Raw genomic sequence first — 13,660 nt, 5'->3', positions numbered from 1 at the left:
ACAAATATTAATTTCACTTGGTAATCGGGTATTAAATTGAGTTCCCCGCATAATTTCTGCTAATTGTGGGCGAATGATCCCGAAAATTTTATTATTTTTTTAATTTGGCCAATATTTAAAAAATTTTTGGAGTGCATAATTTTTACCTCCACCTAGGGCAACATCAAAGAAGCCGCCTTATGCACCGGATCAATCCTTTCCTGGTGCGGTATCTGTTTTGAAGCGAAAAACTCGACTGTGTCACAGGACAGCCCTACCCCACGACAGGACTTCGTAGTGCGGTAAGGATTTAGATTCTCGACTCGATTTTTGGAGTCTAGGCTAGGAACCCAGCTAAAAAAAAAAAAGGAGACAAGAGGCATCGACCCTGGGCAGACTCGAAGCTTTGAGTCTGTGAACAAGATTGATTCTTAGAGTCCTCATTTGGACTCAAAAGAATTGATTCCCAGAGTTGATCTTGCCCTGGCCTATGCTTCCCCCCCCCCCTCCTCCCACCCCTCTCCATCTGTCTCTCTCTCTCTCTCACTGTCTCTTTCTTTTTTTCCTCCTACCCTTGTTCCCTGCCAAATATTGTTTGGCCTTGAAGAAAAGTAACAGCTTTCTTTTTTCAGTCCCCCCCCTCCTCCCACCCCATCGACATAATTTAGATCATTTAAAAGGCAGGCTTACACCCTGCCTGTCAGGGTCAACCCTGTCTGAGAGGGATACAACGTCCCAAAAGAAAGATCAAGATACCCCATAAAAATTCTCCCACTTTGGAATCAAACTCGGGTCTCCTCCGTACAACAGTGAAGCATCTATCTGCCACACCACAGACTCAAATATGCATGTGAGCATGTGCATGTGTGTGTGCATGTGTGTGTTCAGGACACATTACTAGTTCTTTTTCTTTTTTTAATAAAAATGTAATAAAATTGAGAAAATAAGGTTTTGGTTGCTCCCTACGAAGTAGACTAATGAATAAAAATGAAAGAGTCGTGAAAGAAGCAAAACAACAAAGCATTTTAAAACAAGCGACTTACATCCATAACTCTCATGATTTGCAAAACTGATGCTGCTGCTTCTCATGAACACTCGGGAGAAAATTTTACAGTTGAACTTGTCTGGGTGGACTTTAAAACCGTCTCTGTTTTCTTCTGCTTCTTCTTCTTCTTCTTGGTCACCGACCCTCTGGCAAAGAATACAAATAGCAAAAAGGGTTTTATAGAAATCTAATCACTGTGTGCAAATTACCCATTTGATACATTTGATTCATTCGATACCGTTGGGGTCAACCAGATTTTCCTTTATGGAGGGGCAAAGGCTACCATTTGGGCACAATTCAGTTGAATCCTGCAAAATCAAACATAACTGTTTTTTTAGGCACAAGTTGAATGGGTCATGACTGCAAACAGCCAATCACAAGGTTTGTAGCATAAAAGTCACATAACAATGCGACATCAAGGTCAGATGGTGAGGCTTTGGTGAGGCTGATAGAAAGCTATTGAAATTTCCCATGACAGTGGGATTCAACAAACTCTGAACACAGCAACCAATATGCGACAGTCAGTACTTATTGAAGCCTTTGTTGAAAAAAAATGTCTGTGTTGTGACCTGAAAGTTGTACGTTCAGATACGGTGCCGGTTATGACCTCTGCTCTGCATCAAGTTTCTGTCTCCCTGGGAAAAATTTTCTTTATTTTTACTTCAGGGTCAAATCTTATCAAGCAAGGCAGGGGTCTATTGGTAGAGTACACTGACGCCCCCATTAAACAACTCAACCCAACCCAGCTCAATCCTGCCAATGGTCACCCAGTATAACTACTACTTCCTTACACATAAAAAGTACATTCCATTCTTTGCATCATCACAGTGTGGTAGTCTACTGTAACCTACTCAGAATTTAAACAGTAACTAGACAAACAAGAAAAACTTTGCAGAACAAACAGTAATTCCTCTCATTACTTGCAATGATAGCTTATTAAAAGTCTGAAAACTTTAAGTACACCAATAAAAAAAAAGAAAAAATCAGTAATTCGAAAAAATAACCATGTTTGTCAAAAACAACACAACAAAACCACTAGATCTAGAGTTTTATGGAAAAAAGACCATTAGACAACAACCACTGTTTAACAAAAGACACAAAATTTACAAACCAAAGGGTATTCACTTAAATAAGACGTCTCACAGACTACTCATTATCAGAGCAATTGATAAAGTAGAATAGAGACATACCTAAAATATAATCATGGAGTCAGAATTTGAACACAGTGTAACAATGCATAACTTAATGGATTCAACAACTAGTATTTCACAGCCAGGTTTCCTTACCTTCCCCATTTATTATGAGATCAAACATAAGGAAAGCCCATCACAAAATGAAAAAAAGGAATGTGCAAAAAAACAACTGTTTCTTCCCTGAACATCTATTCCCAAGAATAAAAAAGCTTATAAAGCCCTTGACAATGGAAGCTAAGCATATTTTTCTTTAATTTCAAAGTTTTGGCAGAGGCAACTAAAAAAATTCACCTTCAAGTACTTTATCTTTTTTCCCCTGAATAGACCCATTGAAATAAATACTAATTCACCCTGCACATCAGTGTGTGTGCATGGAGAAAGGGAGGAAAAGTCTGCCCATATTGTTTTGAGTAACACTGTAAAGGCTGATAAAGTAAAAATCAACTGTTTGGCCAAAACGAGTTTCCATTTTTTTAAAAAAAATAGTTCCACCATTTCTGAACCATAATTGAAAAGGTTTTTCATCTATTTGATTTGTAAGTTTTATTAGGAATTATTAAGATGGTATTTTCGGGAAGCAGAAGAACATGACCAAAAAAAAATGTAATAATCAATAATAGCCTACATAATAATAAAATAATATACCGGGTACATTAATTTTCAACACTGTAGGCCTACACCTTACCATGGAAGCAATGTCATCACCACCACTGACACTTGTGGAGCCAGACGGGTTTGAAGAGTTCTCTGTTGGCTCACTGGCAGGTTCAGACTCGTCACACTCATCTCTTAAATATGGGGTGATCATGTCAAGGAATGCTCCAAGAGTCTCCTTATTTTTTACTTCATGTGTCATCAGATCTTCAAAAAATTCAACAAAAGAGCTGTCCACATCTTCCTTCTCATCTACAGATGAATGCTCAGGATTGATATCAATTGCCATGATTTTCGAAGATTCTTTCAGCAAATCTAGACATGTGTTCATCTGAAATGCATCATAAAATGACAAATGTTAATTTGGCAAAATTTATAGACATGTTTGATGTCATAAGGGAAAATGACGAATGGTCCTGCCCAGGTAGCAAGGCAAATTTTTCAGGAGAGGCAAAAAAAGTTTTCACTTTATAACTCGTCTATTTTTTATTCTTTTAAGCTTTTATTCACCAGATATCTGGTTAAGGTTGTCAAAAAGCTATTTCGAAGTTCAAATGGTTAAAAGGAAGAAAAGTAGCAATGTAATTTGACCTTCATCCTTCTCCCTTACACTGCACGGCCGCAGGTAAGCCTTACAATGTAAGCAAAAACAACGAATGGTACCGTTCGCCATTCTCCTTTACACTCGTTAAGGGTTATGGGCGTAGGAAATGGTCAGTTGTGACACATCACTGACAGAGATGACTGTGTACAAGTTATTGCAATTAGAAATAAGACGTACTCAAACTAGGTGTTTGTTATATCCCAACTGTAACCCTGTGAGCGTGGTTTGTTTCCCTTCCTCACTTGGTTAAATTTTGCATGGTCACTATGCGATATGAGGCAATCTTGCTTGGGTCCTTGTCTGGCTTAGGAACTGGGGACAGGTGACTGTCCAACCGCTGTAAGGGAAAATTTGAGGAAGAACAGGGTGGATAGCGGTTCCCACACTCTAGGGAGACTGAAGGAGAAGGGGATCCAAAGAGGAGAGGGGAAACACAGCCATCTGTGCGGACCAGTCCAACGGATCTCCAACCAGATCATGATGGAAACTATAAATAGACAGACTCTGGGATGGATCCTGAAGAGGGGGGAAGAGCAGAGATGGACATGTTCCGACTGCAGTGACCCCAACACAGTGGACAAGTAAGGACAAGTAAGGACTTGGTTAAATATTACACAGTCAATGTACAAATCTGATGTGTTATTTAAAAAACACATTTTAAACAGCTCGATTTAAAACTGATTCGGATTCAGGATTTGGCCTCGATGAGATTTCTTTCTTGCATTCTCTTCAGAAGCGAGTTTTACTTTTATTTTCGCTAATTGCAAAATTCTCCCTGCACAACCAAAGGGATACATAATGTTACAAGGTCAATAATATGATCAGATAATTGCAAAGTCAAACTTTCACGTAAGAAATGTAGCAATCTGACAAGATTGTATCACAAACGGTCTCGGGAGAGGTAATGAGACGCTCGTATTTAATATAAGATTCAGTTAATGGAAAAACAACGAGTTGTTGTTTCATACCACCAAGTAAAGTTTGAATTTTCTAGGCATTATTATACTTGATCGTAGCATCAAGTCATAAAGAAATCGTAAAGCAAGACTAAGTGTCACCACAATACGTCCACTTTTTAAGCTGGACAAAAAAATTACTCTCATAACACGGTACCATTATTTGTCAGGTAATTCTTTAAGAAGTCAACAAGTGACAACGTGCTAGAGAAATTGCGGCACTATAACCATCGTTAGGACGTCAAATGAGTGAACAGCAAACTAATATGACGTTAGTCTGTGAACATCTGGCGGACAATAATAAATATGCAGTGCTAATAAATTTCTCCCTGAAGAATTTTTTACCCCCCCCCCCCCACGTTTTCCCCTATTCCCATCCGTTTTCCCTTCTTTCCAGGCTGCTCTTACTTATACACATCACCAGCTTCTTTGCTCTTGTCAATACACACCGTCAGCATATGTGAAGAACACAAAAAGACACCCTAGGTGATACTTTTTTATAATCCTGGTCGATTGTACTCCGGGGGAAAGGGTGGTGGTGTGTATGTCTGCTAAAAAAGGCTTAGTATGTTTGTATTCACGCAACAGTGACCAATTGCCATTCGTCCCCTATGCCACAATTTGCCTGACGGCAGAGACAAGGGGACAACGCCAAACGAGCAGTGATCCTTGACTGATCGACCATACATCATTCTCCCTTAAACTGAGTTCTGGCTCGGAGCTCGCCAGTGTACGGGAAAACTATGAACTCTCAATAACGCAACCATGGATTAAGTTATAACAAAGATGTTTACACCGTGAGATGCAGAATTAGATACACTATTAAATATGTGAAAATCCACAAATTGAAAAATTTTGACCATTCGTTGCTTTCCCTTACGACGGCTGATGTGTACACTGTATGAAACAAAAATCAAATTTTTTTCAACCTAAAAAATGAACTCATGGTAAGAAGAATATCATCTTTCCCCTTTCTTTGATTTGACTATTAATATTATCAGTTTCAACATCAATCAAACAGTTAAAGAGAAAAAAAAAGCTAATATGAATTTTTTTTCGCTGCAGCCAATTTTTCACAATTTGATCTGTCATTAAAAGTGAGGTCCCACAGACAGAAACTACAACATACAAAGCAGCAATTCAAACCCTCTGTATGCGTCATATTTACATGACCTGTATCTTAGTCATTGCCAAATGGTGGAGATCTCATGAAGGTGACAGCAGAGCTGTTAAAGTACTTTTAAAAAGGTACTTAAGTACAAATTTAAGTGCAATCTAAAATAATATGTACTTAAGTACAGTAAAAGTACTTTCCTGTAAAATGTACTTATGAGTACACTTTGAGTACTTTCTGCTAATATGATGAAACACTTCAGTGTTAATGCAAAACATCATATTGAATAACATATCTAGTATATTTGACAAATTAGGCCATTTATTACTAATAATGTAAACAGTATACAAAGCATTTGAATATACGCACTGAACGTAGGTGGAAATGGTTCGTGAAATTGAAAATAAAAACCCAGCAAACAAACAGACGCAACTAGTGAGTAAGTGATATCATGAATAGAACTTGTTTGAGCAAGACAATATGATCAAATGTAAGTCAGTCCTAGAGGTCCGAAAGTAGGAAAAGTATCCAAATTGGAAAATGTAGAGACAAAGTTGCTCTTAAGAAAATATAAAATTGATGAAAATCGCCAGCAAAAAAAAATGGAAACGCGCATTGAATTCTTTATTAACAAATCCTCAAGGAATCAAGGTAGCCTTAAGCACAAACCACAAAAAAAGTTTAAAAGAAATTTAGGTAGCCTAAAAAATTGTTAGATTGATATACATTGAGTTTCAATTGATTATAATAGTGGTAAGACAGATTTTGGTCACACTGTGTAGTCCACGGCGCCCACGGCAAACCAAAATAGGCCTACATGTAATTTCCTAGAGTCTAGTAAGTGTAGTGTAACCAAAAATTCTCTACTACAGTAGTCTCCGCCTAAGATCCCAGTGCTTGGGAGCAAGGGAAATACGGGATCTTAGCCTACGAAGCCAAGGAAGAATCTACAGCGACCCATGAACTGACGTGACCCCTGGGTGGGTTTATGCATATGGCGAGCAAAGAGTGGTCAACCTTGATGACCAATAACAGTAGTATGGTAGCATGAGGCATGCCTTAATATTTTACCGTACACTCATTAGCATAATATATCGTATCGAGATCTTTATCTACATTGATCCAGTTGCCCCTCCCCTTTACCTGTCCAAAAATTGTAGCCTTCCATCTCTGATTGAGTTCCCCCTGCCTTTGTCGTTACGTACCATTACGCTGTGACCACACCAATTAGAATTCAGGCTGTCTCGCAAAGTCGGGAATAGAGAAAAACTGCCTTCAACTTCAATGGTCAGGGAAGAGTTCACAATTCGATGTGATCCTGCCTTGGAGCGAACTTGTAGGCCCTATCCACCCAGCGAGTGATGTGAGTTCAGGTGGCGAGCTCAGATGCGAGAGCGATGTTTGTGGAAAAGAAACGCATCGGTCTGTTCACACCTCGGTGTGATCCCGTCTGAGGATCATTGTACAGTTTCATGGAGTTTTACAACGCTTGTGATCACATTCACGAGAGTGGCTGATCTTTGATGCGACGGGCAGTTCTTTGATCTCAACTTTTAACTCTTGGTTGATCGGCTGAGCCCGCACCGGTGTTTGTTCCGTAAATTATGATCAGAAATGCCGGCACTTACTCTTTCAATAAGCTTCAAAATTACTCAAAATGTACTTTAAAAATACTCAAAAGTACCTCTATAAAAAGTATCGGAGTACAGTAAAAGTACTGGTTCTCAAAATGTACCGGAGTACAGCAAAAGTAATGAAAATTGTAATGTAAGTACAAGTACCGGCATACTTGTACTCCGTTACAACCAGCTCTGGGTGACAGAGGCCATGAAACAAATATCGGTCAAATTGCATGAATCTTCGTCCATATATATATATATATATATATATATATATATGTGTGTGTGTGTATGCACACCTAATCTGTGTAGTCAAGTAGCCAAACAGTTTTAAAAAAACATTCTTGTGTCTGTTGTTGAAATGTTAGTCGACTTGTACCAAACAGCGGTAATAAACAATAATGAACAAAAACATGAAAATAGAATTGTATCATTTCAATTTTTTGGCTACAATGAGCTACATTCATTATATACAAACTCTCAGAAGCAGAAAAAGTGAAAAAAATGGAGCTTTGTATTTTTTTAAAACTCGGTATTGTTCTATAACAGTTATGCACTAGTCAGGTGGCATCAAATATTTTTACTTCAACAGTAGAGAGGTTCACGTACCGTTGTAACAAGTTCTTGAGGTTGCATTTTGAAGAAATTTGAACATTTTGAAAAATAATTATGTTTACATTTTGACTCTAACAATGATAACACCAAAAAATAGAGTGATGTGACTTTAGTCTCAAAAGTATCTAATCAGTAAAAACAATCCGCTATTCCGCTTAATATGACCAAAACATAAATGGATATGAGAAAATAAGCAAGGGGTACCTCTTCCACTTGTCAAAGTTGAGCAGTTTCATAAAAACCACATTTAAGCACATGATTCTTGTGCTTCACTCATGACTTAAAGTAGACAATGGTGTAAAAGAATGAGCCGTAGTGCAATCTTGATGTATTCTGAATGTCTCAATGCTAAGTGTGTAGTAAAAATTGGATTTTTATGAATCATTTTAGAATGCATTGAATTACCCTAAGTAAAGATATTTTTAAAAGCTCACTGACACTTTGGACCATACAGCTCAAATGTAAGGTATGATGTCAGCTGTTGCTATTCAATGTCTTCCCACTTTTCTGCACATCAGTTTCTGTGACTTTTCTCCAGGTACCACATGGTCTTCCCATTGATCTTTTACCCTGAGGATTTCAATCCAACTTTCTTTATTAAGCAGCTGCCTGACTTCCTGAGACATCCAATCCATCGCACTGCCTTCTTCCCACCTCATAACAAAAATATATTAACATACAGTACACGATACAAGGATTTCCACTTACTTTCCTCCATAAGAAAGGGCATTTGTGTATAATGGTGAAAGTTGTTTCCTGAAATGCCTCTTGAAACCACTGACTGTATTTACCAACTGCAGAAATGGAGAGAGAAAAAAAAGAAAATTTAAATTTGATCCAAGAGAAAGATGGAAACAGATATATATACCAACCAAACATAATATACTGACCCTGGGAAGTGAGTGTTCATCCATTCAAAGCACATTACGGAGAACTCTTCTTTTCCCCCAAACAACTGAGTCTTTAAATGAATACCCCTTAGGAGTTAACATTTTTCCTACCTAAAAGCTTTTCTTAATGTACTGAAGAGGGAAAGCTATGATAGTGTGACCTTCATTTCCCTTTGTTAAAAAGATGAAGGAGTCAGAAAGACAGGTTGACAGTTCACTTAAACATATGCTGTTTAACCTACAGGGTGATCCAAAAAAAAATTTACAACTTGTTTTGTAAATATCTTCCCCCATACTGAAGTCTTGCGTTTCAGATTTGAACTTAACGTTTGGAAGCCAAAAGGAATTTTTCTGATATGTATTTTAGATAAGTCCATTGAATGATTTTGCTCTATATAGCGCATTAAAAAAACAACCCATTTTCAACCTTGTCGCCATTTTCATAGCATGACGCACCAGTTCGCATTAGGCCTACCTCCAAGCTACATCAGTCTAACAAGTCAACAGAAGTCTGCAGATATTATTTTTCCCAAATTTTGTTTGAATGCTGAGATCATGGCTACGTTTAGTAAAGAGCAGACAGCTTTTTGTATTGAACTTTACCTCTCCACAAACTCACCACCCCTGACATTTCGTAAGTTCTGCGCACGGCATGGAGAGAATGCTTATGTGCCCTCAAAACCTTTGGCGTCATGAGTTAAGAAGTTCCGTCAGTTTGGATCTATAGCGAATCAGAACTAAAAAGTTCTTTAAAAAAAGACCACTTCAGGTCGAACACGCACCACGCGCAGCCCTTTAAACGTCACCGGAGTGCAGATTTCAGTAGCTGAGTCCCATGAGACGTCTGTCCATAAACGATCTGCAGCTAGGACTTTCCTACACATCATGGCAGATCTTAACCTACGACTATACCATGTTCATCTGCGCTAGGCCGAGATGACATGGATCAGAGAATGGCAATGTTTTCATAATTCCTCAATTGTCTTGTAAAGAGGGATCATTTCCTCGATGACTTTTGGTTAAGTGCAAAGCCCATTTTCATCCTGCGGGATATGTAAACTCCAAAAATGCTGTCTATTGGGCACCCCACTCTATTGTCTCTAGAAGCCACTTCTTAGTGAACATGTACAGTGTATGCGGCTTTAAAGACTCATGGTTTAACAGGTCCTTGTGTTAGGGTGCCACTGAACATTTCGAACGACGCGTTAAAAATGTGTCGAGTCCAAAGGTGGGAATGTGGAGCACTGCTTCTAGGAAATTCAAAATGAAATCATTAGGTTTTTAAAACTCTGTAAACGAAATAAAATATTGTTTAGATGTTACAGGGATGGAAAATTAATGTCAGAGAGAAAATAAAGAATACGGTCAGCTAATCTTTTCACGACTTCCTTTACAAGATTTTTAAACATTAGTGAACTTTGCGTTTTTGGGTGCTTTTTAAAAAAAAACGTTTCCATTTTCAAAACAAGTTTCTTCTTCGTGGATTTTATATCAAACAAATTCCTTTTGAATGAATTATGTCTGTTCCAAATTACAGCGTTCTAGAACAATTTTTGCGCGAGATATTCAGAAAAAAAGTTGTTCAGTTTTTTTTTGGGATCATCCTACTTAATAGAAGTTTACATGACTCTTTCTTCAAGGGAGAAAGGAGGGTTTTTAAATATCTTTAAAGTATTTTCTTGGTCCCTCTTCCTTTTAAACGGCAATCCGACAGTCCAAATTTTGGTATTCTCCACCTTTTCATGAAAGTAAAGAGTTCTGGTTTCTTGTCTTTGAGGCCACAATTGTTAAGAGTACAAATCCTTTCTCGTGATCCTTTAACTTTCCCGTGTCGTTTTCCTTCTATATCAATCCATTTCTTTCTTTCTCTATTTGTGGTTTTAGCAATAGATGGTAGTTGTCATTTTCTTTATATATAGCACAATTTTGTGTCAAGATGGTATGTATACTGCACCAGGCAAAAAAATTGTTCCAAAAAGTCAACAGCAATTAATCTTAAGAGAAATGGAAAAACTGCCATCTCAGATTTTAGGTTAAGCAAAGAGCAGAAACAACTTAATAGTTAATAACTCTCTCAATTTCAAAGGGACTAATATACAGCTTGCCATTTTTCCTATGTTTCACAAAATCATCATACCAACATAGCAAGAGCACTAGTAAGTGGTGAGAGTAGTCTGTCTTTGCAATTTTGCTTATTTTTTCAGTCTGTCTTGCACTTTTATTCAGGGAAGTTTGTCCACCCCTGATTAAAAGCACTAGAACTTCAACACCAAAAAGCAAGGTAAAATGATGCTGATATCATATATGCCTCATAACTTAATCTATTACTGTTGAATGAAATGGTTAAAGAGTAAAACAAAAAAAGAGACAACACTAATACCATGCAAAATCAGAGAACCACACACAACAACCAACCACCAGCCTCTTTCAAGCAGATCATTTATGATTTTCAAATATTTACTAGGACGCAATGCAATTGCCCCCCATGATGTCACAGCCCTACGTAGCAGAAAGTTTGACCCTTAACTTGCCCCCCCCCCCCCCCTTTGTAATCGAATAGTTTTAAAAATGACAGAAGTAGGGTATAGAAACTGATAAATGATCATTCGCATCTCTGAGCATTGTGTGTGCGTGTATGTATTCTTAATTTGAAGTACAGTGTTATAGCTATCTTTACTCACCATGAGGAGATAAGAATACGACTTCAAACACAACACAGGTGTGCAATACACAAGACATCAGTGATTGATAACCTTTCTAAAACTTCATTCAAGTGTACCCACACAACAATCTGTCTAAGCCCAGTGACATCATTACAGTAACATAAGCTTCACTTTTTTAAAAACAGCGTGTATGTGGGTGTGTGGGTGTGGGGGGGGGGGGGGCTGCTCAGTCTATGCCATGGTCTGGAGCAGAGAGAAAGTCTGGACTAGGCTTAGGTCACACAATGCGCGAATGCAGCGCAGCTGCAATAATAGTGAGCGCTCGATTTCCCTGAAACTGCCTCATTTAGCTATATCTATACCAAGGGGGGGCGAGTTCAGGATCAGCTTCTCTGACTGGTGACATATTTTTTAACAGGGAGCGAATTCAAGATCCCCCATTTACTATCACTGGTGCTAATCCATTTATTTTACATACAGACCTCAAGCAAGACTCTATGATTTGATTAGACTTATTATTAGAACCATAGACTGCTTGCCCTAAGTTGTCAGTTTTCAAATCACCTGCTAGATCACATGAGCAATGCCATAAGAACTTCCACTTATACATATGCAGCACAATAGAATACAAGTCATACAAACTGAATTTGTATTTTATGCCTATGAGTGGCACAAATGAAATTCTGAAGCCTCTTTTGTAGTTTTTTTAGCTTTCAAAATTATAAATGTCATTTCCTTTTCATAACACAACCAGATCTGCTCTTATTTTAAATTTTTAAGCCTATGCATCGAACCTGGCAAAGCTGGTGTTATCATTACTTTAACTTCTTTTTATTCAAACCATAATTCACCTGGGTGTGTGTGTGGGGAGGGGGGGGAGAGGTAGATAACTACGTTAGATTCTGCAGCTTATGTGGAATGATTTCAGGAACATGGTATTAGACAGAAATGAAAAATGAACGTTGGTACCAAATAAAAATAGTTGCATCTAAAAAAACAGCTGAGAGACAGAATCATTTCAGTTTTCCTGAAAAAAAAACAAAAAAAGATATTTTAGAGAACAGATGTGTACACCTTTAAATCTTTTTTTTCTTTTTTTTGAAAACGGGAAATATGTCAAAATATTGACTGTGGAAAAAGGAATGCACTGGGGTCAGCAAGTGTAACTGGATAAACTTACAGGGCCTGTAATCTGTGACACAGGTTAACTCCTTGTTCCGTAAAGCAGCAGCTAACTCTGTCAGCTGAGCCTTACAGCTGGCTTTTTGACAGAGGGGAATATGAATATCCCCACTCAGTTGCTTTTTCCTGCTTGACATGATGCTTCAACCTGTTAAACGAAAAGATAAAACGATAAAATCAACATGAAACAACATTCATTACATAGGCCTACCTGTCCGTTTAAAATGATTGTGTAATATGTTGACCATACATAGCCTACACTATTTTATACAATAATGACACTCAATTGAAATACATATGTATGATATATATACGCACATAGTGAACACGTACACCAAGGGTTGACTGCTAAGATGTATTATGTGCAAAATTTATATAGTATGTACGCTACTAAACATATATATATAAATGTGTGTGTGTGTGTTTTTTCCACAATGCGGTTGAATCAGGTGCTCGTCAATTTTAGGGCATATGGAGTTATTGGTATTGTCATAAAGCCTGTCCATTTGCCTGGCTTGAGATGAAAAAAATATCAATTTATCTCGGATACAAGTCAAGATATTGGTGATTTAAGGAGGAGGGGGTCACCTGGTTTCAGATGCAAAATTAGCGAGAAAAAGGCTGCTAAAGTTGAGTTATTTCCTTTGTTTGAGAGTCTGTGGAAACTGAAAATTTATATCTTTTATGCCTTTTATCAACGTTTTTCAGTGAAATCTGCACGGAAATGTGCTCTCTAATGGGCATGAAAGGTGTTGAGCGAAAAAACAAAAAATTTGATAAAAATTCAAAAACCTGTGGAAAAATGCCAGTTTCTTGACTTTCCTTATTTTGACGTGCGCCTGATTTCACCACGCTGCCTCACATGGACCCTGCATATATACATATAAATATAATACATCTAATAAATATATATATATATGGTGTCGGTGGCCTAGTGGTTAGGCTCTCGGACTCACAACCGTGGGTACGAATCCCGTCAGGGGCCCAACGTTGTGTCCTTGGGAAAGGTGGAAATGTGTACCCAGCTATAGACAGTGAACGATCTTGTCAGTTTGATAGTGTTTGAGTGCGTGAAATCCGCAGCTTGCACTGTATGCTTCCACGGAAGCTGAAAATGTTTCTGAGTGTTCTCAGAGGGTCTGCTGG

At 38.0% G+C, this 13,660-nt stretch overlaps 1 protein-coding gene across 2 annotated transcripts in view; it reads right to left on the bottom strand.

Annotated features, from left to right (window-relative positions):
• Positions 1 to 13,660, bottom strand: part of LOC101864126 — a 102,971-nt gene that overhangs the window by 86,462 nt on the left and 2,849 nt on the right. For both annotated transcript variants that reach the window (XM_005091716.2, XM_005091717.2), the window contains exons 2-5: positions 12,513 to 12,662; positions 8,488 to 8,573; positions 2,903 to 3,202; positions 1,023 to 1,170 (exon numbers count right to left, since the gene is read on the bottom strand). In XM_005091716.2, coding sequence (XP_005091773.1) covers positions 1,023 to 1,170; positions 2,903 to 3,202; positions 8,488 to 8,573; positions 12,513 to 12,651 — 673 coding nt within the window. In that variant the 5' untranslated portion in view covers positions 12,652 to 12,662. The remainder of the gene's footprint in view (positions 1 to 1,022; positions 1,171 to 2,902; positions 3,203 to 8,487; positions 8,574 to 12,512; positions 12,663 to 13,660) is intronic.

This window comes from Aplysia californica, unplaced genomic scaffold (assembly GCF_000002075.1).
Source record: "Aplysia californica isolate F4 #8 unplaced genomic scaffold, AplCal3.0 scaffold00035, whole genome shotgun sequence".
NCBI classification, from domain to species: Eukaryota; Metazoa; Mollusca; class Gastropoda; order Aplysiida; family Aplysiidae; genus Aplysia; species Aplysia californica.
This window is presented reverse-complemented; position numbering and strand designations above follow the sequence as displayed.